Genomic DNA, 25,936 nt, shown 5'->3' on the forward strand with positions numbered 1-25,936 from the left:
TATTTCTTTAAACAGACCCGAAAAAATTGTCATAGATGCGGCTGCTTCGTTCTAACAAATGACAGAAATATGACATTACATACAGTATCTATTAACAATAAGCCAACCCTTTATCAAAATCAAACAACTCTAGCATACTTGCGTTAGTTATCCACAAGACACAAGCATCTTTAAGCTTGTCAAGATTTCTAAGTAACTGGCACATTATACGTATTATTTCTTGAAAAAATTATGTGTCCGCTTTCCGATTTTAAAGTTCTCTTATAAACGTCAGTTGCAAGATCTACATAACATTTCACAGTAAATAAACGTTGGTCCTTGCTATAAGATATACCTTTCTGATCCATATTGCTTCAGTAACCCTAGAAAATCAATGAAAGAAGGTAGATCTACCGTGTGAGCAAATACCGTGTGAAATGTTGTGCAAAAAGTACATTAACATCTTAAAATTGCTTAAAACATAGAGAGAGCAAATCAATACGATAATTACAACATAATAATATAAATATACTAAGTTATAAATAATAAGTTCAATATAAATATAGAATTAATAGAATATTTAAGTAACACAATTAAATAATAACTAATTGTAATTAAATAATAATAAATATAACTAAATATTAATATATGTATATATATATAATATAATTAAACAATAATATAATATAAGGTAAAGATAATTTTTAGACTAAGTTTGACACTAGAGTTAGAAGTATTAACCCGTTACTTAACCCATTGCAACTTGTTTAGATGTTTTGCTTAAATTTAAGTTAAACTTTCCCCAAAGTAACCTTTTGAAATAAAGCATATCTTAACATTTTGAAATGTTCTAGTGTGTTTCAGGAAACGATTACGCAGTTTAGCGAACTATTATTATTCTTGATAGAAAAACTTCATACATTAAACGTCCTTCACATAAAACTGCCCAAAATTAAAATCTTTTTCGAAATACTTAACTAATATAGCACCTTTCGAACGTGTTACTTTATTAGCTCGAAATAATTTGCAAAATTCAAAAATTAACAGCAATTAATTACTTATTAATAAATCAAGAGGATATACAGAAAATGTTTGAAGTGAACTGCAATCAAAATTGGTTTATGGGAATTAGTGACATTTAGCCTACAGTTGTTACACTATAGTGTGTTTTGTAATAGGCGTCACTATTCTTAGTCTTATTAAGTCTAATGTATAAAACTTTATGATTTTTGTTACTGCTACAACAATATCTCTCAATCAAAACAAGACATAGACTGGAACTTTGAAGGTTAGCTTTATTTATAATTCTTCTACGCGAGCTGTCATAAAAAACGTTGGCTTCTTCAGGCGTACTAAGAAAACCTCTATCTTCTTTTTTATTTTACTATGTACTGGGTTAACATGATTCAGCCACCATCAGCTTTGTAAGCAATATCTTAAACATATTTCGTTTATCCACAAAAAGTTACGCCTGAACAGACCATGGGGTGACGTTGGAGGGGTCTTCTTGTTTGGAATGTAATTTGTGCTAAAAAAATACACGTTTATTAACAAAAAAGCTTGCATTCCATCATCGAATGAATAAAATATTTTGGTTATTAAAGCATATTTTTGTAATATAAGAAAATGTAATATTTAATAATTTTTATTTATCTAATTAATACTTTTTATCTATTGAATATTTATTAATAACTTTGTGTAATATTTTAAAATATTTTTGGTAAATATTTTATTTTTTTAAAGCCTTGATAATTTAAAATGTTGGTCATTAGTTGCACAAAAAAACCTGTTTCGTGAAGCGGTCAGCGCAAGTCATTCTAATACGTTCTGCTGACGCGGGAGAATCCAATCGGAACTGTCTTGACAATCCCGAGTCTTCTCTGGCGTAACCAATCGCGTCTTTTATCGCAAAAAAAACTGATGACGCCAGGAAGAGCGGAGGTTCTCCAACAGCCTGTGTAGATTTGTTATATTTTGTTTACAGTAGATATAGATTTGACAAAGTTATTGACACATATTTACACGTTAATGCTCATAGAGTATGAAATCTTACTTTGGATGAAAATATTGCTTTGTCATTGGAAACGCCTCTCAGCAAATGTACGTTAAACTCTTTAGGGCAATCCCCGAAACCGGGAATCTTGTAAGTTCCTGGTCCTCTTGTGAGCATTTCTCCTTTTGGCGAGTAAAGTGGTTCTTCTAAAGTCATCATTCCATACCCTTGAGTAAAAGCTCCTTCGATCTAAGAACAAAGGTACTTTGCCAAATTTCAAATGTACAGTATGAGGTTGGAGATTTGTATTATTTAAAAACATTGTTGATTGGATAATTGTTTGATACAAACGTATTGTTTCGTTAAACTGTATATAATATAATCAAAACTGTTTTATGTTCAACGTAAAAGATAAGAAAAACATCTCACCTGACCAATGTCGATGCCTGGATTAAGACTCCTTCCCAAATCCATGACGATGTCAGTTCTGAGCACGATGTGATCTCCAGTCAGGCAATCAACTTCAACTTCAGACACCGCTGCACCGTATGTAAAATAACTGAACGGTTTTGAAATCCCAACTTTTCCTGTTTCCATGTTCCAGTCGGAAAAAATATCGGGCGTACTGTAGAGGTTTAAAAATAATTATCTATTAATAAAGTATCAACACAGTAAATTGATTTGCATGTGTTGAAATTGAAATTATGTCAAACCAACTAGCAACCATTTCTATTTTAGCTTGTTCTTGATAAGTTTTTTCCCCAGACGTATACTAGTCCCTCATGGGAAATAGCACGGAGACTGGATTTAGTATATCAGCTTATAAACGTAAAGGGCGCTATCGGCACTGAATATATTACTGCAATATGTTTACCTGTAGAATCCTGTTGCAGAGAGACTAATCCGTTCAAAGTACGCGTTTTCGATAATTTTATTCCAAGTTAAATTCGGATGCTTGGCTTGAAGAGGTTGAAGTCGTTCTTTAATTATTTCACAAGCATTCTTCAAAAATTATTTAGTATTAGAAGCATGTTAAGTTTTAAATAATTATGTGTATTAAAAGTATTAGTTAGTATTAGAAGTATTAGAAGCATGCACGCGAAAACAACCAGAGTAAACCAGATTAGAACCAGATTATAGCTGATATGAATCAAGTTAAACGTTTATTTTCATTAACTGTGTTGAAAAGCAAGCAGTAAGACAGATTTTTGATATGGTGATTTTCTCCTACCGTGTCTACATTTTTAGATTCTATTTGTCGTACCTGCACGGCCATGCCGTTGATGTCAGAACTAACGCTACCAGCTGTAGGAGATGTGTTCGGAACGGTACTGGTGCTTGTTTCAGAAAGATGTATTCTTGAATGTGGTACACCCAGGCAGCGACTTGCAATCTGTAAAAGTCAGGTTCTCTTTGTTATTTTCATTGCTTTATTCATTGGCATAGCATGCAAAGTTAATAACTTATTTATTATACTAACTTGAATCATTTTTGTGTGCAGCCCTTGTCCCATTTCGGTTCCTCCATGAGTAACTAGAACTGATCCGTCTCTGTAAACATGCACCAGTGCCCCAGCCTGGTTGAGATGCAGTGCGTAAAATGAGATGCCAAATTTTGTCGGAATGCAAGAAATACCTCGTTTTCGCCACCTTTGTTAGAAATATTTTAGATAAAAGCCATCACACTTTGTTGTTTTAACACTAAAACCTTTACAAACCAAGTGCTTGTTGAGCTTATTTCGGAATTGTTGCATGGAAAAACATTTTTTCGCGTTCCTATCTCACCCTATGACAGTTTTGTTTGCCTCATCTTACTACAAGCCTGCACAATTTGCACAATATTCAGTCTCTGTTACCTACCTTGAATTAGTGTTGTAGATATCAATCTCTGCTTTCCTTTTGTCAAACATGGCACGCTGCAAGCATTCATGCCAGCATTTTCCCGCAAGAAAATTTTCAAGCTTTTGACCAAAATGTGTAACGTCGCCTTCTCTGTACATGTTTATTTCTCTAACCTAAAAAGCCATTGTTTAATATTAAACCGCTGATAGATAAGAGCATAGGTTCTGTTGTAATAACACCAGATGCAAATGTCGACTAAATGTTTGTTGCTACTATATTAATGCATTCTGTTGTCACTTGTCATTTGGAAGTACAAAAGAAATATAAAACATAACAACCTTCCAGATTTAAAGGATTGGAATAAATAAATGAATCAAAAGTGCTTTTTTAAGAGTGTCCATACTTTCTCTGGGGACACATTTAAAACTGCCGCCATTCTTGTGATCCACTCTTCAGCGATAAGCAAGCCTTGGGGCCCACCAAATCCACGAAAGGCGGTGTTGGATGCAAGGTTGGTTCGACACATGAAACCTCTTAGGCTGACATTTGGTATTCTACAGTAATACACCGATTTAAGGACATATTTTTTATATAATAGGCTAAGGTCTTCTAAAGTAGATTTGTATAAATCAGATACAAAATTGGAAGCAAAAATTGCAACAAATATTAGTTTGAATTTGAAACCCTTAAAAATTTTAATGTTGTTTAAAGAAAACCTGTAGCAGTTGTCTGAGTGAAACAAGGCGCGAACCATCACTGCTGTGGAAAGATCCAAACTGTTCCCGCAGTTTGAGTACAAATCGTTTTCAAGAGCTAAAATCTTTCCTTCCTTATTAAAACCAACCTATTGAAAAAAGAAACATATTGTTTTTATACAGTATAGGTGAAGAAGAATCAACAGATAGGTAAACCATCATTGTTTAAACACCATATCTTCAGCTTTCGTTCTCTGATGTTGCCTACAGTTTCAAAACCGAAACAAATTAATTTACCTTATATTTAGAAAGGAAGGCATGGCGTTGCCCAGTTAAAAGCATGTCTTCCTGTCTGGTTAGCATACATCTCACGGGTTTTGCACATCTAATAATTGCAGTTCATGTGTAATTATGTTTTGGCAATGGTTTTTGAAGAAATTTCAGAAACGTTTTTCAAATCAACAATATACAAGTGTTAATTAAGAAAATTTATTAGTTATGGGTTTTAAAACTGTATTTGTATAAGCCAGGAAATTTCGCTTATACAGTAAGTATACTTTTATTGTTTCGCATTTTAACAGCGTAGTTTCAAAGACGCTTTCTTACTTGTTAGCAGCTACAATGACAGGGTTGGACAAAACGTTGTATCGCGTCTCTTTTCCACCAAAGCCCCCTCCCATTCGCTTTACTCTCACCACGATTTTATTGCACTCAACGCCTAAAGCACTTGCAGCCTGAAAAAGTAATCATAAAATGTTAAAACGTTTTGAAATTTTACAAAATTACGCCCAATGTAAACTCTTTAACAATAACTTAACTTTTGGTTGTGGTTTATTACTGTTGGTATGCTTATTGCATTCTTTCAAAATTGAACAAAATAATCGACCATCTTCTTTCAATATTCTGAGTACTGAAATATTTTTGTTCAAATCAAACAGTAATGCGCTTTATTGACAAAATGTGCTCACGTCAAGCTGTAGCGCAGTGGGATTTTGTGAGGAAGCAAGTATTTCCATTTCTCCGTCCTCTCTCTTTGGCACTGCAAGACATGCTTGCGTTTCCAGGTAGAAATGCTCTTGGCCAGCAATTCTACGAACAAATGGTAGTGAGTTACAAGAAGAGTTTGCCACGTAGAAACCTTCATATTGGTATAGAAAAGGGATCAGTTTGGGAGAAACAGCGATTTAGTAGCTTCATTGGCATCTGAATTCTCGCTTAAACCTGCATTCGCCACTGATGACGTGATCGCAAATTGCCATCACTTTTTCCACATCTCCCTGCTTGATCTTGCTGGTAGGTTTGTAGTAAGATTCATGCTCTATTGCTTCCTAAACTTGAATACTTTAGTTTGAGAATTACCGATAAAACAACTTGTAGGTAGTTCGGCTTGCACGCCAATCATTTTAAAATCAAAGCACTTAAGAATTTTCTGGAAAGCTTCCATTAAATTAAACGAAACAAAACATACCTCAATTGTTATTATTCTTGGCGTTATGTCTTCATACTCAACTTTTACCAACCTAGCAGCTCTCTGCGCATGCGCGTGATTATCTGCAACCACAGCACCAATGACATGACCAACATGGGTTACCTAGAAAGGATATGTTGCTAATACAATACTTTTGCTAAAAAAAGGGGCTTTTTGTCATACAAAAATAATTATTATAGGTGAATATATTTAAGTCTACGGTTAACAGTCATTCCATTGGTCATGGGCCATAAAGTTCACAGCAGTTACAATAAAACTAGAACAATATGTGCCTTGTCTTTGGCAAAAACTTGATCCTGTTTGTCAATTCCAACATTATTGGAACCAGGTACGTCACGATAATCTACGTAGGTGACAAAGCCCGGTGTTGTTTTAGCTTCGTCAATATTAACACCTCGAATGTAGGCATGAGCTCTTGTACTTGTCACCAAGTACAAATACAACTCATCTGTCAACAAACAACCTTTAGTTATAAGAAATTAAAGTAGTATGCAATACGTTATTGCACTTACAATACAGTAATTCAACAGACTTCATAGGTTAATGTAATGGGACAGATTCAGAACGCTTAAAACCGTTAAGTTGTTCTATGTCTTATCCTCTGTAAGTACCAGCATAAGGAGGAATATCATCCAAGTAAATTGCTTCTCCGGTCACTTGCTTTTCAGCTGAAATATGCTTCATTGGCCTTCCAACGGGATCATCAGCTGGTTGATCTTCGGGCACCTTTTAATCACGCAGAGATTTTAAATTACCTTTAGATCATTGAACGTTTTTTTTGGCCTGTTTAGGCGCCATGTTTGAGTAAGCAAGTAGAAATTTATAATAATTACACTGACTTTTACTCAAAGTTCAAATCAACTTACAAAGAAAGTTGACTAAAAGACAGTAACAGTAAATTAATGCAACGCACAACAAGTGCTGCCCCAAGCGGTATAGAAAAGCAAAGCTATAAAAGTTGAAAGTGAAAAAGTTCGCTTCACCTTCAATAAAGTGTAATATGCCCGACCAATAAAAGCAGTCTGTGTAACAAAACAAACCACTAAAATCATAACCTATGTCTTTCTTCGTTTACCTCTTCAAACGTCTGCGTGCCTAAGCAATTGTGATGATTACCACCAAGGCGATCTGTCGTAGACTCTTCTTCAGTTGACAAGCAACTCTGTAAGTTTTAAATTGAGAAAAAACAAAACCTTTAGTTATAAAGTTCAAGTAAATCTTACGTTGGCCAGTCCATCTCTGATTAAACTTTCCTTGACATGGACAAAGAACTTAAAGAAAAAACTGGCTGCGAGAGCTTCTCTGTACTCCACCATTCCTCCAGGAGCACTCAGTAGAAGAGGAAGATCCTCAGCAAGCCATTTAATTCCATCCTCCAGCAATGCTTCATCCCAGTCCCTAATGTACAAAAAATCCTGGAAAACGTTTTTATAAAGCAGCTACTGTATAAATTTTTCTGACATTTGGTATTTGTAAAATGTAGCTTTAACGTATAATACTGTATATGCAGATGTAGGCCTTACATACCATGTTTTTATTAACCTAGTTGAAAACAGAAACGCTTTAGTTCATACCTATCTTGCATTTTCTTCATCATTTCAGACGGCATGATTGATGTTGCAGCCATGCCACCAAACGCGGAGATGAATTTTTCCACTTTACTTGTTCCTGTATAAAACTTGACGCGCATCGCAGCGTTCACAATCGCAATGTCGTCCTCTCGGCGTTTCGATTGCATGTAAAACTTCATGTACTCATCCTAATCACAAAACGAGGGCACTTTGCTTTTAGAAACGTGTATTTTTTGTTTTGTTAGGCACCACACAACCTTGTGGGTTTACATCAGAGGTTTATTAACTTTCAAATCGTTACAAACGTCCATTTCATTCACTTTCGGTGACGATCACATTTATTAAGCAAAGTACCGTTTTTGTAAAAGGAAGAGTGATGGACTCTAAAACTTCTCCAGGTATAGCTGCAGTTTTTCTGTAACTGGGGAAAAAATGTTGGTCCATTTTCAAAGCTCGTTCACCTCGGGAATAAAGCATGAATTTTGCCTCGCTCTCGCAAGCCATTAGAATAGGGTTAAGGTCAGATATGGGACTTGCTGTCATGACGTTTCCTCCTAAGACCTAAAATTGGGTGGAGAGAAAGCGTTAAAATATTTTGTGTCTTACTTTGTAGGATTTGCGAATTATGTTCGCTTTTTGTGTCAAGCTAAACAGTATTTTACTTTAGCACACAAATAGTTAATACAAATATACATACAGAATAGATGAATAAACATCAAAACGTTGATTACTTAATTTTAAAATAACTACCGCAACATTTCGTATTTGGTTCCCAGCAAACCAATTAAGCGAATCAAGGACAGATTGCATTGGCTGGGTCTCGTAAGTTGGCCGATCTTTTATTATTGCTTCAAGCTTGCCATAAATTTGCGTTAATGTACATGAAGCGCCGATGATAACGCCTACATAACAAACACACCCCTTTAACATCAACTCGAATAACTAATAGAAAGCAAGCTGCATTGGACAATGGCTAACTGTGTATTATAGTAAATAAAGTTAAAGTTAAAAAAGTTGATGTTTTATTGCAGAAAAATGCTGTTGTTTGTCTTGTACAAGATTTAGCTGCCACCAAACTAATAAAATGAAAATTCGGTTTGATCAGACAATGTTTAACTTATTGTTTAGCCTGGACCGTTGTTTGGAAACAAATACGTATGAACACCAATACAATTTAGTTGTACTTTTGACAAACCTTTCTCATTGGTAGATATGGTCGCCAATTCGTCTACATAAGCAGGACTAACGATGACAGGATGGTGTTGACCTTTGACCCAAATCTCTATTCCGATCTCAGTGTTGCCGACAACAAGATGTGCTTGTGGATACTTTTCCTTTAAATCGGTTAATTGGTCCAAAGTGACTGGTCTATACCAAGTGACACGTTCGCTCTCAAATTTCAAAGGTTTTGGAGCATTCTGTTGGCTGGTTATCTGAAAAAACATGTTGTGTTAAAAATTTATTCCGTTTATTGTGTCCTTATAAAGATTTTTTGGTTTCGCATCTATTCGATCCTTAGAAACTATTTCACGTCGTGGAAAATATTGATCATAAAATTGGTTCGGGCAGTGATAAAGATGTATTTAAGCAAAAGTGTAAGGAATAATTAAAATCAAAACATTTTCTGCCTACTACATCGTAAAAATATGCTTTACTTTCAGCAATATCATAGTTGTTTTAATCTATTTTGTAACTACAGTAAAAAAGTAAACGTTCTCATGACTGTAATAAAAGAACGCTTTACCAATAATTCTGGTGGAAATATGGGTTCCTGTGTTGGGTCGTATGGAGCATATTGACCAATATGCTTTTCATCACTAACTTCACATTTTTCCTTTCCATTTACAGCAAACTCACCGTTCACTGCAAGGTATAAAAACTAAACTCTGTCGATACCCAATAAGTGGTCTTAATTATGTGTAAAAGTCAATGTAAGATATGGTATGCTTAACTGTTGCAGCCATTTTGCAAGTTTTTGCAGCAATTTTCACCAATTGGACACCCTGAAGCTTTTGACGATCTCTTGTTTGTAAACGTGTTAAATGCTGAAACAAAGAGGTAAAACTACTTGCTTATACTATTTTTCAAGCAATATTTGGGTTGCCATTAAATTATTTCCATTTGGATTATATTCGTAAATGATTGGCAAGGCAATTAGGGACACTGCAATAAGTATTTCAACATTTTGACTGGGATGAAAGCTGACCGACCGCTCAATATCGGACGATAGCCTGTACATCGACATAAATTGCCTTGAAGTGACATTTCGATGTCATGTGATGTCGGAACTGTTTTATTACGTAACAAGGTATACATGGACATAACAATGCCAGGAGTGCAGAAACCGCATTGCGATCCATGAAAGTCAGCCAGACGTTCCTGTTTTAAAAAAGTAAATAACTATTTAGTAAAGTTAAATTTTAAAACATGCTCATTCTTGCAATCTACATAAAATACAATGCAAGTGAAATACAAGTTTAATGCTGACCTGAACTGGGTGAAGCTTTGTTTTTGTGCTTCCTATTCCTTCTACCGTTGTAACAGCACATTCATGCATTGATACAACTGGTGCTAGGCAGGCATTAACGGAAATGTGACTAACAAATGAGAAACAATTAAGCATTTAAAGCCATTTACAAGGTAACAAGGGAATCGTGAAACTGATATTCGTCGAAACTTTGTTGTTGAATGCTTTGCTTTGTTTGCAAATTTAAATACGTAGTGTTGGTACGTTATTAACAAACACAGTAGTGTATATAACAGTATAAAGAACTTTCAAAACAACCTATATTTATACTCACATTATTCTTCCTTCATCACGGCTCCATCTGGACACCATGACAGTGCAAGCTCCACAACCTCCTTCCCCGCATCCTAGCTTGGTACCGGTTAATCTGACTACAGAAGAAATAAGAAATACTTCATTGATAATTTAATGGTTTCTATCAATTCTTGTGCGTTTTTTCGTTTTTTTTTTTGCAAATGTTTTAAAGTATAACATAGCCTAAATAATCACCGGTCTACATACTCACGCTTTGCTCTCAAGTAAGTTAAAAGAGACACCTCAGGATCCGCATTGTGTTCAATGATCTACAAACAAAGTTTCAACTTATCATTTACTTTTCATCGAAAAAAATCCAGCTTTTAACTCCTCCCAAAAATTTACCACCCATTTTATGATAAGCTTAATAACAACGCAAGAAGCAGGAATAAAAAGTTTCGTTGTTGCATTATGTCAGAGTATAGTTTTGCTAAGTTGCTTTCCGCCAATGTCAATAGTTACGAAGCAAACTAACATTTTTGTTAGTAACAAGGATGATTTGTACTTATAGATCTTGGTGTTTCATTATTGCAAAAAAAGATAAATATTAGTAGGTAACAGCGCACGGTTCTGGACACATTAGTAGTCGCGGAACGCTATGAGCTTAAGGGTTATTAATTATTATGAAATGCACAGTATACAAACGTAGCAAGAAAACTTAACGTAGCAAGAAAACTCTTTTCAAATACTCAAGTACATTTTCAGAATTTTCGTACGTCATTACTTTTTACTGGCATTTGTTAGTTTTTACTCGTTGTTGCTTGCGAGTTATGGAATTGATTTGCTGAGTGTCACGTGATCACACTCAATCTTTCCGGTGATTTATTGTAAACATTTGTTATGTAATTACACGAGTACACGCCACATCCTACTTTATGTGCCTAAACGATTTATCTCACGATAGGCTCACGATTTATCTCACTGTCAAATAATTTCTTCTATACGCATCCATGTACGGATAACGTGAACGAATATAAGTTTGGAACATGTTAGCATAATCTCATATTCTACAAAATTTTCATTAAATACATATTTCTGTGTTGGTTTAGCATTGGGGTCACACGTCGGGTCTTTTACTTGGGTTCTTGGTACCTCACAAGTCCGAGCTAATTGCACATTCTCCCAACCCTATATAGCCCGGACTTTAGTTGTATTACTTTGAACTTTTGACCTTGAATTGTATTACTCGGCATTTTTCTTCACCTTTTTTCCATTGACATAGAATACCAAGAAATCTTTCGGCCTGTTCCAAATGTGCTCTTCTGACATACTCAAATGCAATAGCCGCCTGATAAACTGCTAACAATAACCATCGCTTGTATGTGCAAGTCATTACATTTAAACGTCATAATGTTGTGCTATAGGACATGACGCGCCGGATATTGTTATAACGAGTTATGCGGTAAGATTCAGCATAAGCATGAATCATGTATTATGATGTTTATGTTAACGATTAACCAACTGATGTCAAATGACGTATCTTGACTATAAGCATGCATTTCCGATGTTCACAGCTTTCACTCACTTAACCAAATTGACTAATTGTACCTTTTTTGGCTGAAAATATTTTGTTTTTAAAGCAATCATTTCGCTGAAAATGCTGTTAACGGCGTTCCTCTTTCAAAACTACATCGTTAGTAGAAATTCTAACTTATATAAACCAGCCATGTTCATTCAAATATTAACAAAACAAGGTTATCTAATAAGGTTATATTCATAACACTGTAAGCAGTCAGTGCAATTGTCCTCTTTTATTTCCCTTAAATTGAACAATTTTAAAAGCGTTATCACACAACCACACATAAGAAAACTTCTTAAATCAACAAACTCAATTTTTCTTTTGGCCACAAAATCTTTTCTGCTTGTCTTTGAACTTTGATTTTTTTGTGTAACCTTTATCAGAGAACTTAGGGCTAAAAGTTAACGAAATTTACAAGCGTCCGCATCGGTTTGTTTGCCAAGCACGTCGACTCTTGTTTAAAGCAGGTTGGGATGGATTACTTTGGAGAAACTTTAGTCAAATAAATTTAAGGCATCATGTACAAAAACATTTGGGTTTGTTGCGACATCGCCATCGCTTGTATTTTTGTGCCAATTCGTCATGTTTTTTTAAGTTATACGCGTTGTTTCTGAAACTACCGCACTTGTTTTCATTAATTAACACGTACTAACTGCATTTTTCTATTAATTAATTGTCCGCTTCGTGCGTCAAGATGTACGTGAGAACGTAAATGTATGGTAAGGCAAACGTATGCATAAGGTAAACATTTGCGTCAACGCGTTTTGACATTTGCAATCAATTGGTTTACCTTCAGCAGTCGACTGTTTTCTTACTGGATTGCTGGTAATGCGATTTGGAATTTGCGTTTATCTATGCTTCTACTGTATATTGGTTCCTGTACTGACAGGGAAGAATACGCAACCTTGCATTACGTAGTCAATTAAACAGCCACGTATGACTACAGGTTTAAGTACTTACTATACACGTTATAGCTCGATGCTTCTCAACTTTCACGAAGTCTCCCTGGGAAGGAGGTTTTTGGTTTAAGGGAAAGAATATTCTGTTTATGGTATGGTTTTGTTCAAAAGTTTGCAAAAAAGAACAGACAATCAAGCGCGCCGCACGATTTTACGATTTATGAAAAATTGCTTACTTGAGTGACACCACCTGTCGTGTATCACTCTGCCAACAAATGCGTTATCTACAATTCTGAAATATTATTCCCCCAAACAGCAAACGCCAGTAAATATTTTGAAGATGAAGAAAGAAACAACAACAAGGATTGAAGTAGAAACTTATTAAAAGTTATCTGGACTGCGGGATTTTCTGCGTTTCTACAATTACCAAAAATAGGTAGTTCTCTTATTCAATCACATTCTGCCGTTACTTAGAAATGCCCGTAAACACTTGGTAAAGTATTTATGTATTACCACGAGCTGACACTCGCAAAACGTAGCTCAAGATGGTGGCAAAGTCTTTCCCAACCATGTGGTAAATGTGCATTGTTTGGTAACTACACAAATTATTAAAACATTTTCGTAGTGACGACATTTATTTCATCCCGGTGCGTTCCTACGTCACCTAAAACAATTTCTTACTTGCCGAGGTTGTGGTATTAACGCAGCCTCACTGCATCGTACATTTTATCTTTCAATTGTGGATGTTTTGCAAAGGTCTTAAGCTATTTATACACATAACTGACTTATTTTTACTCTTACTTTTATACATCTTTAATATTTCCTTTGTATCAAAGTAAAAGTTTACAAAATTGCATTAAGAGAAATTAGATATTCCTGTATGTTGCAGTTACTACAAAGTTACTTGGAACTTGCTGTATGGGACACCACCTGCCGTTTCTTTTTTTTCAACCAAATGATATTAAAGATTTAAACGGTTCCTTACTATGTAGACCGTTAATCTTAATCCTTGTGTATATGACATTGTATGAACAAACAAATTTCACATTACACAGAGTTTAATTAAGCAATATAAATTGCACAAATACAAATGCTAGTAGAGACAGTGCTCGTAAAAATTAATGATATGTGTGTGGCGAAATAATATTTCGCACTATTGTTTGTTTGTTTTCGTGCATCTTCCCACGCTTTTGTTTTCCTTAGTTATCAGTTAACTTTTATTCTGTTTGTTATTTCTCTTGATGATCTGATTTTATTGATGTCGCTTGTCCACTGTTTTTTCACGTTGTTTATACCGCCTCAAGTGTTTCGATGTGGTCCAGTGCAGATTCATACGTGTCCTGTTTTCGGTTGGTCTCCCGTATGGGCTTCAGGCGGGAGAGGTGAGCTGGCGAGAAAAAGGTGGCTTTCATGGCAGTCGTGGTATGGGCGTTTAGGAAGAGGACCTGTCGTGTTTGTTGGTCACTCAGAACTGCCCTGGTTGCTTTATTACATTTTACTATTTTATTGTAAAACGTGTGCACCGAAAGTCAAGCCCCAAAAGCAAAAGCGGAGTGTTTTTATCTGTTATCGAAATACAATCGGACTTCATTAAAAGAGGCTTGTTGGCTTTGAGTGGGCCGTGAAAGCGGTGGAGAAGGACCTGGCAATAGAAAATCTGTAACAAATTGGCGAGCGCGCCAGGATTCCACAACCGCTGAGAAGAAGTTACCTGAGAAATCATGGACCCAAGACTGTTTTTGCCACGAACATTTTACCGAAGAGGCGACGATTTGGAAAAGTTTATTTACCTGTTCAAGTCATATTGTCGCCTTACCAACTTTCCTGAAGAAGAGAAAAAAGCATTTTTATTAGCTTCTATAGAAGAAACCTTACTTCTAGAGCTAGATGACGCCGCTGTCAGGAAAGGCGACTTTGATGATCTCGTTTACCTGATCGAGCTAGCGGTGGATGGACAAAGTGCTGTGTTTAGAATGCGAAGATCCTTTCTTCGCACATGTCAGCTAGATCATGAATCTGCTTGTGACTTTGTTTTAAAAGTGAAGACTTTGGGCAAGCGAGCTTATCCTGCTGAAGAGGATGAACATGTCCTCAATTTCTTGATGTTCCTTTGCGTGGTGAAGGGCTTACGTGACCCGCGGCAAGTCATGCAACTTCCCGAACGAGTGTTCGACGAAAAAGATTTTGACGCACTTTGCAAATTCTTAATAACCCCGCAGACAGCGCTCCAAAAGACGAACACGCCTGACGCTGAATTGACCACACAAATTAACGACGAAGATATTACAACTGAGAAAGCCGACGTACTTCCTGCTAAACAAGAACTGAACCTTGCGTTGAAGTATTCAAATTCAGCGCTCGTCGTTTCTCACCCCGGATTTCCGGACAGCGTACACCAAGTTCAAGAAGACAACGCTACAAACTGGGAAGTGTTCGTAACCAACGTCGTTTCCGGCAGAATGATAAGGCTTTCACTCACTACGTGGAATTCACCTACCGTTGACGGTTTCGTTGATGTTTGTCAATCATTGAGCACTTGCTGTTACCAGTTCTCTGCACTTCACCTGAGTGGAACGACTTTGAGAGACTTATCTTGGGATGTTGGGTAGAAATTACCCAGGTGGGTAAATATTTAAGGTGTGGGGAGTGTAACGAAATTATGTCAAGCGTTATTCACACTATTTTGTATTTTACCGTTTTTGTGAGTTTGTTCTCTAGTGCGTTGATTGGTTGCAATTACCGTTGTTTGTCTCACGTTTTGTGCACTTTTATCTTATCACTAATTTGGCGCCTTGCCTTTTGTGCCCTATAAAAGCCGTTCGTTAAGTGATTTGAGTAGGTCGGTTTTGGTTTTGGGTAGTAGAGGCTGTTGAATAAAATGAGTTGATTTCTTGGGTTTTACTGGTGGTGTCGCGGTTCACCGTGAATGTGGAAATTGAGCCTGGCTACACGAAAGAAAAAGTTATGTTACATGTACACAAATTAAACAAGCATATAAAATCAGTTCAACGTTCTTGTTTGTAATGCACAAACAAACCTATAAAATTAATGTTACCATGATAACCAGGTGCTTAACATCGCTACCTGTCAATCAAGATATTACGTCAAGTCTCATGTATCACTTCGTAAGAGACACTAACATAATTAGAAGTAGCATTTTGATTGGGGCTTAAACGAACATACAAATCCGAATATGAGTATGTTCCTAGGGAGTAATCTCTTACGTCATAGAAATGTGTGATGGTTTTCAAAACCCCAGTTTACAGTGAGTTGGGTAACACCATTGGGAATATAAGAACGAGCTATTTTTAATTCAATAGATGAAGAATTACTTATAACGGGCAGAGTCAGACACCACGCACGCCATATGTCGCCATAAAGGTATTCGTTGCCACTTTCATAACAAGCGTAATACTTTATGGGACATGGTGTACCAAAATCAATTGATTCAACCTCATCAACGGGCACACACCGGTACTTGGCCTGAAACCCTCGTCCTGTTGCTGTATAATCGCTATTAAAGTAAATGTTTACATGGGGAGATTTAAATGGGAATTGTGAAGTTACGTTGTACCATGGTATACTTCAAGCAAATCTGCAACATCAAAGTCAAAGTCAGTGAACACCACTTCAATCAAATCGTTACTCTGGCGTGGACGAATATCCCAATAACAATACATTCCATTAAAATATGAGAGAGGATAACCAGGTGATGAAACATATTGATAGTGGCGATCGGCCTAACGACTTTACTTACCTCGTTTTGGGCCATTCTGACGACTTAAACATAAACACTCATCAGCTGTATATTTTGATTAAAACTAGGTTATGCTTTTCGCTTGCAAGTATTGCTGATAAAACTATATAACACTAATGCTATCCTAATAAAACTACGAAATTTACTTGTTCAGAGCGAAGCGTGATTGTTTGCCAATCAACGCGTGTTCTTGCGCGATCATTATCTACATTATAAATAGAACATGGAAAATATTTTCAAAGAATACGGTTACGCGCCTCGTCAGGTTAACTGCCCTCAGAACAACTTAAGAAAACATCGCCCACAACAGAGGTATATTCGTTCCGCCTTTAAGATCTACTGCTGACGGGTAGACTAGTTCTGTCATACGACACCGAAACAGAGTAGTAATGAAAAGGCAGAGTCGAACGTCAAGACAAGCCGACTGAGAATGCCATCGTCACGCATCACGGAAAGCGCTCCTACGATTTGCAGTTTACTTCAATTTGGCAATTTTTTAGAGTTGCTCAATGTCGTTATAGTCTACAGGTACAAGCAGTGACTTGTAGTGTGTGTTTTGGCCGTCTTGTGTGGAAACGAAAATTGTCCCCCGGTTGCCAGTGGGTTATTTTAAACGGAACATATTAAAAGCCATTTTACCATGTCACTATGGCATTTTAACCATGTTACCGCCACCCACATGGCAGCTATTATTATTAATTTAACACCTATTAACTATTAATCATACCTATTCCTATTCATTTTTTTGCATAGTCGAATTCGTCACGTTCTTTTCATTTCATTGCCGCTGATTCCACAGGCAGGGCCACTTTTTTATGCAGTTTTGGTAAAATTATGCATAACAAAATTATGTACGCACAACTTCAAAATTAGGTCAATAACATTACAAGAAATTTGTTTCTAATAAAGCGTAACGAAGAATTCTCATTCAAGAATCATGATTTTCGTTTTAAAGACTTTCTCATAAATAAATAACGTAACAAGAAAAGATTTCTTTAAACAAAACCGAAAAAATGGTCATGAATACGACTGCTTGGTTCTTACAAATTAGAGAAATATGACATTACATACAGTATGTATAACAATAAGCCAACCCTTTATCAAAATCAAACAACTCCAGCATAGTTGCGTTTGTAATCCAAAAGACACAAGCATCTTTAAACGTGTCAAGATTTCTAAGTATCTGGCACATTATACGTATTATTTTTAGAAAAAATTATGCCTCTGCTTTCCGATTTTTAAGTTCTGTTATAAACGTCAGTTGCAAGATCTACATAACATTTCAAAGTAAATAAAAGTTGGTCCTTGCTATAAGCTATACTTTTCTGATCCATATTGTTTCAGTAACCCTAGAAAATCAGTCAAAGGAAGTAGATGTAACGGGTGAGCAAATACCTTGTGAAATGTTGTGAATAAAGAACATTATGTTGAAATAAAAACAATAAAGAACATTACTTAAAATTGTTTAAAAAATTTGCGTTTAAACACCATAATTTGCACAAGATAACGCTCTAACCACTTTCTTTCACTTTGTTTCACATGCATTATTCACAAACTTAAAACAGTGCAAATAACTGCGAAGCCATAAACCAGAAGTACGTCTAAGTTACATTTATAGCTTACCAATATAGAAAACAACTAGCACGTATCATTTTAAACCTTTTATCATCAATATATAGATCTTTTTTTGCGTGAGGACGCGAGAGAGCAAATCATAACGCTAATTATGACATTATAAAATAAGTATAATAATAATAATATAAATAATATAATTAATATAATTAATAAAAACATAGTATAAATAATATAATTAATATAAATATAATATTAATAAAATAATTAAATAATACAATTAAATAATAATTAACTATAATTAAAAAATATTATATTAATATAAATAAATATTAATATATACCTGTATATAATATAATTAAATAATAATATAATATAATGTAATAATAATGTTGAGACTAAGGCACTAGAGTTAAAATAATTTACCCGTTACTTAACCCATTGCAACTTCTTCAGATGTTTTTTTTTAAATTTAGGTTAAACTTTCCCCACAGTAACCTTTTGAAATAAAGCATATCTTAACATTTTTAACTGTTCTAGTGTACTTCAGGAAACGATTACGCAGTTCAACCAACCTTTATTATCACTGTGCTGCGTTAATTTTTAGGTTACTAAAGTATTGACGGTTCTTAGTGTACTTTTTGATGCTGAATCCAAAACTGTTATCCGTTTTCTTCAATCAGGTCTAGTTTTTTGGCAAATTGCATTTGAAATTTTTGACAACTTCAGCTTTCAGCGTTTGCGATTGAGATTTGTGGTGTCATAAAAATGATTTAGCTTTTGAATTAAGTTTTGATGAAACTTAAGTGACATCACGATGAGAAGAACATAACGAATGCACCTGGTGCTTGAAAAGTTAAACATCTGAACTTGTTTTTACAGGCTAGTTTAGTGTGCAGTTTAGATGATTTGTTTTTACAGTACAATGAGAAAGTGCAAAAATGATCCAGACAGGTTCTGTTACATATGTGGCAAGGTCACCCTGCGCAGTCGCCAAGCAAAAATTACGCAGTTTGTTAAGAAAGCATATTATGCGTATTTTGGAGTAAAACTAGGCGATCAGGACAAGGCATTTGCTCCGCACATATGTTGTAGAGCATGCGTTGAAAACTTGAGATTATGGAGCCTAAAGAAAATAAAGAGCCTTCCTTTTGGTATTCCTATGGTATGGAGAGAAGGAAAAGACCATGTCACTGATTGTTATTTTTGCATGACCAACTTACAAGGTATGCTGATACTTGCACTGTATGGAGGCATTTTCATTAATTGCTTGATTTAAGAGTAACAGTGTTCTTTTTCATTTTAGGAATAAACCGGAAGAACAAACAACATGTGAAGTACCCTGATGTTCCTTCAGCCATGAAACCAGTACCACATGGCCCTGGTATTTCTGTTCCAGAACCACCTGGAGAAATAAGTGAAATGGAGTGTTCTTCATCTGCAGAGAGCAAAGCAAGTGAACAAGACACATGGGATGCAGAGCAAAGTACAAGCCAACCGAAGCCTCTTACACAGCTTGAGCTGAATGACCTAACACGAGGTTTAAATCTCACCAAAGAATCCGCTCAGCTCCTAGGATCACGACTACGTGAGAACAACTTGCTAGCTCCATGCACCACATATTTCTGGTATCGGTATAGAGATAAAGAGTTTAGAAAATATTTCAATTATGACGAAGACCATTCCCTAGTATACTGTCAAGATGTTTCAGGATTAATATCAGCTTTGGGCATAGTCTACAGTTCGGCAGAATGGCGATTGTTTTTGGAGTCATCTGTAAAGAGTTTGAAGGTAGTATTACTACACAATGGCAATAAGATTGGTTCTGTTCCTGTGCGACATTCAGTGAAGCTCACTGAATGCTATGAAGACATGAAATTCCTTTTGAAATCTCTTCAGTATAGCCAACACAAATGGAAAATATGTGGTGACTTAAAAATGATTTCAATACTTCTTGGGTTACAGGCCGGTTACACTAAACATCCATGTTTTTTGTGTCTGTGGGACTCGAGGGCTGATGATCGCCACTACACACAAATTAGCTGGCCACCCAGAACAAGTTTTACACCTGGTTTTAAAAATGTCAAATTTGCTTACTTAGTTGATCCACAAAATATTCTTTTGCCACCTCTCCACATTAAACTTGGTCTCATGAAAAACTATACCAAAGCACTTGATAAAGATGGCCCAACCTTCAAGTTCTTACAAATGAAATTTCCCCGTATCTCTGAAGCGAAGCTACGAGCAGGAGTCTTTGATGGGCCACAGATCCGTGAGCTGATGAAAGACGAATGTTTTACTGCACACATGAGTGCAGTAGAAAAAAGAGCATGGACAGGATTTCGAGCAGTAATTTCAAACTTCCTTGGAAAGCATAGAAGCCCTGATTATGAAGCACAGGTTAAAGAGCTGCTTGAAAGTTTTCAATCCCTTGGAGCTCGGATGTCTGTGAAAATGCACTTTCTGAGTTTGCATTTAGATTACTTTCCTGACAACTGTGGTGACTACAGCGAAGAACAGGGAGAGAGATTCCACCAAGACCTTCGCCATATGGAAGAAAGGTACCAAGGATACTGGGACGTAAACATGCTTGCAGATTACTGTTGGTGCTTAAAAAGAGATCTTCCCAATACCACACATAGAAGAAAATCTTTGAAGCGACACTTTTTGTCAGCATAAGTCATTTGTATTTATATTGTTATTGCATTTAACGTCGTAATATCATCATGTGCGGCACAACGCTTTCTGTGTTAAGCTATTTTGAACACTTCGTTTTTATTTCACACATTGATGTTGGCAAGTATTTCACATTTAAAACACATTTGTGATGTTAAGTGTTTACGTGTCTATAGTGTAACATATTAACTTCTACTTTTAGGTTGAGCACCGTTGAACAAAATTATGTGTTAGGAAGCTTTCTTGGTTAGTTGTAAGTGCCTTTATTTCAACTGTGTCATTATATTTTTTTAGTATTTAAAATGGCTGTCATTGCAAAAACCTTACATTCAAATAAAAATACCATCTTGCGAAAATTGACAACATGCATGACCAATTAAGCTACCCCAGAAATTAGTTTCTTTGTGCACAATAATGACCAAAGCTAGCATAATTAAATATGTGATAGAAAAAAAACTTGACCTGATTGAAAAAAACTGGTTGCATTTTTGAGTTCAGCGCAAAAAATCGATTCAGAAACAGTTAAAACATCTTTGACCTATGAAAAAAAATTTTCAAACGCAGCACAGTGTTATTGATACAAAAACTTCATACTTTAAACATCCATCACATATAAAACTGCCCAAAATAAAAATCTTTTTCGAAATACTTAACTAATATAGCACCTTTCAATCGTGTTACTTTATTAGCTCGAAATAATTTGCAAAATTCAAAAATTAACAACAATAAATTACTTATTTTTAAATCAAGTGGATATACAGAAATGTTCGTATAAAATACGGTAGAAATGCATGGAAAATATGTAGCATTTGAAGTGAACTGCAATCAAAATTGGCAATCACTATGTTTAATCTTATTAAATTTAATGTATAAAATTTTATGATTTTGTTACTGCTACAAAATATGTCAAAATCAAAACCAAGATATAGGTTGGCACACTGAAGGTTAGCTTTATTTATGATTCTTCTACGCGAGCTGTCGTAAAAAACGCTGGCTTCTTCAGGCGTACTAAGAAAACCTCTATCTTATTTTTTTATTTTACTATATACTGGGTTAACATGATTCAGCCACCATCAACTTTGTAAGCAATATCTTAAACATATTTCATTTATTCACAAAAAGTTACGCCTGAACAGACCATGGGGTGGCGTTGGAGGCGTCGTCATCTTTGGAATGTAATTTGTGCTAAAAAAAAGAAACATATATTAAAAAAAAAAACTTGCATTCCATCATCGAATGAATAAAATATTTTTGGTTATTAATGCATATTTTTCTAATATAAAATATAAAATGTAATATTTAATAATTTTTATTTATCTAATTAATAGTTTTTATTGATTGAATATTTAATAATAAGTTTTTGTAAGATTTATAAAATATTTTTAGTTATTTTTGGTTAATATTTTTATTTTTTCAAAGCCTGGATAATTTAAAGTTTTGGTCATTAGTTGTAATAAAAAACCTGTTTGGTGAAGCGGTCAGCGCAAGACATTCTAATACGTTCTGCTGACGCTGGAGAATCCAGTCGGAACTGTCTTGACAATCCCGAGTCTTCTCTGGCGTAACCAATCGCGTCTTTTATCGCAAAAAAACTGATGATGCCAGGAAGAGCGGAGGTTCTCCGACAGCCTGTGTATATTTGTTATATTTTGCTTGCAGTAGATATCGATTTGACAAAGTTATTGACACATATTTACACGTTAATGCTCATAGAGTATGAAATCTTACTTTGGATGAAAATATTGCTTTGTCATTTGAAACGCCTCTCAGCAAATGTACGTTAAACTCTTTAGGGCAATCCCCGAAACCGGGAATCTTGTAAGTTCCTGGTCCTCTTGTGAGCATTTCTCCTTTTGGCGAGTAAAGTGGTTCTTCTAAAGTCATCATTCCATACCCTTGAGTAAAAGCTCCTTCGATCTACAAAACAAAGGTACTTCGCCAAATTTCAAATGTACAGTATGAGGTTGGAGATTTGTATAATTTAAAAACGTTGTTGATTGGATAATTGTTTGAAACAAACGTATTGTTTCGTTAAACTGTATATAATATAATCAAAACTGTTTGATGTTGAACGAAAAAGATAACAAAGTAATAAACGGGTCGTTGTTCAAATTGAAAACACCTCACCTGACCAATGTCGATGCCTGGATTAAGGCTTCTTCCCAAATCCATGACGATGTCAGTTCTGAGCACGATGTGATCTCCAGTCAGGCAGTCAATTTCAACTTCAGAAGCCGCTGCACCGTATGTAAAATAACTGAAGGGTTTTGAAATCCCAACTTTTCCTGTTTCCATGTTCCAGTCGGAAAAAATTTCGGGCGTACTGTAGAGGTTTAAAAATAATTATCTTTTAATAAAGTATTAACACAGTAAATTGTTTTGCATGTGTTGAAATTGAAATCATGTCAAACAAATTAGCAACAATTTCTATTTTAGCTTTACCTTGATAAGTTTTTGTCCCAGACGTATACTAGTCTCTCATGGGAAATAGCACCGAGACTGGATTTAGCCTATCATCTTATAAACGTAAAGGGCGCTATCGGCACTGAATATATTACTGCAATATGTTTACCTGTAGAATCCTGTTGCGGAGAGGCTAATCCGTTCAAAGTACGCGTTTTCGATAATTTTATTCCAAGTTAAATTCGGATGCTTGGCTTGAAGAGGTTGAAGTCGTTCTTTAATTATTTCACAAGCATTCTTCAAAAATTATTTAGTATTAGAAGCATGTTAAGTTTTAAATAATTATGTGTATTAAAAGTATTAATAAGTATTAGAAGTATTAGAAGCATGCACGCGAAAACAACCAGAGTTAACCAGCTTAGAACCAGATTATAACTTAGCTGATATGAATCAAGTTAAACGTATATTTTCATTAACTGTGTTGAAAAGCAAGCAGTAAGACAGATTTTTGATATGGTGATTTTCTCCTACCGTGTCTAAATTTTTAGATTCTGTTTTTCCTACCTTCACGGCCATGCCGTTGATGTCAGAACTAACGCTAGCAGCTGTAGGAGATGTGTTCGGAACGGTGCTGGTGCTTGTTTCAGAAAGATGTATTCTTGAATGTGGTACACCCAGGCAGCGACTTGCAATCTGTAAAAGTCAGGTTCTCTTTGTTATTTTCATTGCTTTATTCATTGTCATACCATGCAAAGCTAATAACTTATATGTTATACTAACTTGGATCATTTTTGTAAGCAGCCCTTGTCCCATTTCTGTGCCTCCATGAGTAACTAGAACTGATCCTTCTCTGTAAACATGCACCAGTGCCCCAGCCTGGTTGAGATGCAGTGCGTTAAATGAGATGCCAAATTTTGTCGGAATGCAAGAAATACCTCGTTTTCGCCACCTTTGTTAGAAATATTTTAGATGAAAGCCATCGCACTTTGTTGTTTTAACACTAATAGCTTTACAAAGTATGTCCTTTTTTAGCGTATTTCGGAATTTTTGCATGGAAAAACACTTTTTCACGTTCTTATATCACCCTATGACAGTTTTGTTTGCCTCGTCTTACTCCAAGCCTGTACAATTTGCACAACATTCAGTCTCTGTTACCTACCTTGAATTAGTGTTGTAGATATCAATCTCTGCTTTCCTTTTGTCAAACATGGCACGCTGCAAGCATTCATGCCAGCATTTTCCCGCAAGAAAATTTTCAAGCTTTTGACCAAAATGTGTAACGTCGCCTTCTCTGTACATGTTTATTTCTCTAACCTAAAAAGCCATCGTTTAATATTAAACCGCTGATAGATAAGAGCATAGGTTCTGTTGTAATAACACCAGATGCAAATGTCGACTAAATGTTTGTTGCTACTATATTAATGCATTCTGTTGTCACTTGTCATTTGGAAGTACAAAAGAAATATAAAACATAACAACCTTCCAGATTTAACGAATTGGAATAAATGAATCAAATAAAAACACAATTTTCTTTATTTTTGCGTTTGCTTCAGTAAATAATATAAGTTTAATTTTGAAATTAATAAAACTAATAGGTTTAAAATACTTCAATTCATTGTTTTCTTTTATATTGTCTATGTTTAAATAGTGTTATTTTCAACTATTTGAACAAAATCTTTAACATAAACTTATTGCAATAAATGATAAAGCCGTCTTGTATCATGTTAATATTGACGAATTCAGTGGTTTCAATACACTCAATAAAATTTTATAAATTAAAGAACCCTTCAACACCACATTAGGCCACACAAGTTTTTTGTTTCATTATACGAATTTACTAAAAAAACTGATTACTCGAAAAATCCCCAATGGAGCTCTCTGAAGTTTTGTTTGTCAGTTTAGTATGCTTTGGACTAACATTCCGTAAAATGTCATTAACAAATAACACTCCAAACTTTTTTAACAGAAACGCAAAATTTACGCTAGTATTTGTGGCCTTAAAAACAGTTTTAGCTACATTCATGACAATTCTTAGCCTGAACCTGCACTCGAGTCTCGAACTAAGACTTTCATGAATACTAACCGGTAGGGTAGGTTCCAGGCTAAAAGACAATACCAATCATACCGCTCTCTGGTTGGTCTAGTCTAGCCAGATATTTAAATACTTTTGTAGGAGTCATAGAGATCTTAGTTTTACTTAATAGGATGATAGAGACCTTATCGTAGACAGAGAAAAGATAGACGAAGTGACACAGGTAGAAGAGATAGGGAATCATAGAGATCTTATCTTATCTTGGACAGAGATTTTAGTTTTACCCAGTTTGACGGCTCCTTAAGTGCAGCTATTTCAAAAAATTTTTTGCCATGACTGACATGTAAAGTGCTATCTTAATCATAACGCTCTCATTCCCTATCTGCCTTTCGTCAATAGTTCATTGTTAGAAAATAAAATTGTGCTATTGCACTGGAGGCTTATCATGTACAAATTTAAGTTTGGAAATAAATTGTTAACCAATTTTTAATTTCAAGCAGATGTTAAACAAAAAAAATAAAAACAACTGGAACTTTCTGGAAACCTTTATGCAAACAATGTTTAGAACTTTCTGCAGAATACTTTCAAAACAATTCTTATAATTAATGGGGTAACGGCTAATCCGCTAACGGCATATAAGTAATAACTTTAACGCCGATCGGATTTCTGGCGTAAAGTGTATTCTAACG

General features: G+C 35.3%; 2 protein-coding genes and 1 pseudogene across 3 annotated transcripts; 1 reads left to right on the forward strand and 2 right to left on the reverse strand.

Annotated features, from left to right (window-relative positions):
- Positions 1–1,257: 1,257 nt before the first annotated feature.
- Positions 1,258–11,700, reverse strand: LOC143452841 (xanthine dehydrogenase/oxidase-like). Its single transcript, XM_076953972.1, has 30 exons — positions 11,593–11,700; positions 10,601–10,658; positions 10,370–10,466; positions 10,057–10,165; positions 9,779–9,947; positions 9,521–9,613; positions 9,313–9,431; positions 8,764–9,001; positions 8,319–8,470; positions 7,923–8,129; positions 7,572–7,756; positions 7,221–7,395; positions 7,073–7,159; positions 6,609–6,723; positions 6,270–6,445; positions 5,977–6,099; positions 5,730–5,836; positions 5,477–5,597; positions 5,115–5,242; positions 4,806–4,893; positions 4,530–4,657; positions 4,217–4,367; positions 3,832–3,986; positions 3,453–3,621; positions 3,237–3,365; positions 2,847–2,974; positions 2,402–2,597; positions 2,033–2,221; positions 1,766–1,933; positions 1,258–1,507 (listed from the first exon to the last, which is right to left on the reverse strand). Exons 1-30 carry the CDS (start codon positions 11,656–11,658, stop codon positions 1,445–1,447), a joined length of 4,089 nt encoding a protein of 1,362 aa, XP_076810087.1. The 5' UTR covers positions 11,659–11,700; the 3' UTR covers positions 1,258–1,444.
- A 7,035-nt stretch (positions 11,701–18,735) lies between these two features.
- On the forward strand, positions 18,736–21,015 carry LOC143451430 (uncharacterized). The gene is made up of 2 exons (XM_076951959.1): positions 18,736–19,362; positions 19,443–21,015. The coding sequence occupies exons 1-2, from the start codon at positions 19,041–19,043 to the stop codon at positions 20,813–20,815; spliced, it is 1,695 nt and encodes a 564-aa protein (XP_076808074.1). The 5' UTR covers positions 18,736–19,040; the 3' UTR covers positions 20,816–21,015.
- A 389-nt stretch (positions 21,016–21,404) lies between these two features.
- On the reverse strand, positions 21,405–25,491 carry LOC143453052 (xanthine dehydrogenase/oxidase-like; annotated as a pseudogene). The gene is made up of 9 exons (XR_013115130.1): positions 25,432–25,491; positions 24,375–24,529; positions 23,996–24,164; positions 23,780–23,908; positions 23,385–23,512; positions 22,940–23,135; positions 22,541–22,729; positions 22,275–22,441; positions 21,405–21,997 (listed from the first exon to the last, which is right to left on the reverse strand). The product of XR_013115130.1 is annotated as a xanthine dehydrogenase/oxidase-like (transcript).
- Positions 25,492–25,936: the final 445 nt, after the last annotated feature.

The sequence above is a fragment of the Clavelina lepadiformis genome, chromosome 4, assembly GCF_947623445.1.
Source record: "Clavelina lepadiformis chromosome 4, kaClaLepa1.1, whole genome shotgun sequence".
Taxonomy (NCBI): Eukaryota; Metazoa; Chordata; class Ascidiacea; order Aplousobranchia; family Clavelinidae; genus Clavelina; species Clavelina lepadiformis.

Coding starts and splice junctions, on each gene's coding strand:
- LOC143451430 (XM_076951959.1), top strand. CDS start 19,041: ATGATTTGTTTTTACAGTACAATGAGAAAGTGCAAAAATGATCCAGAC. Junction 19,363..19,442: donor TTGCATGACCAACTTACAAG/GTATGCTGATAC, acceptor TTTTCATTTTAG/GAATAAACCGGAAGAACAAA.
- LOC143452841 (XM_076953972.1), bottom strand. CDS start 11,658: ATGTCAGAAGAGCACATTTGGAACAGGCCGAAAGATTTCTTGGTATTC. Junction 10,467..10,600: donor AACTTACTTGAGAGCAAAGC/GTGAGTATGTAG, acceptor TTTCTTCTGTAG/TCAGATTAACCGGTACCAAG. Junction 8,130..8,318: donor ACCAAATACGAAATGTTGCG/GTAGTTATTTTA, acceptor ACCCAATTTTAG/GTCTTAGGAGGAAACGTCAT.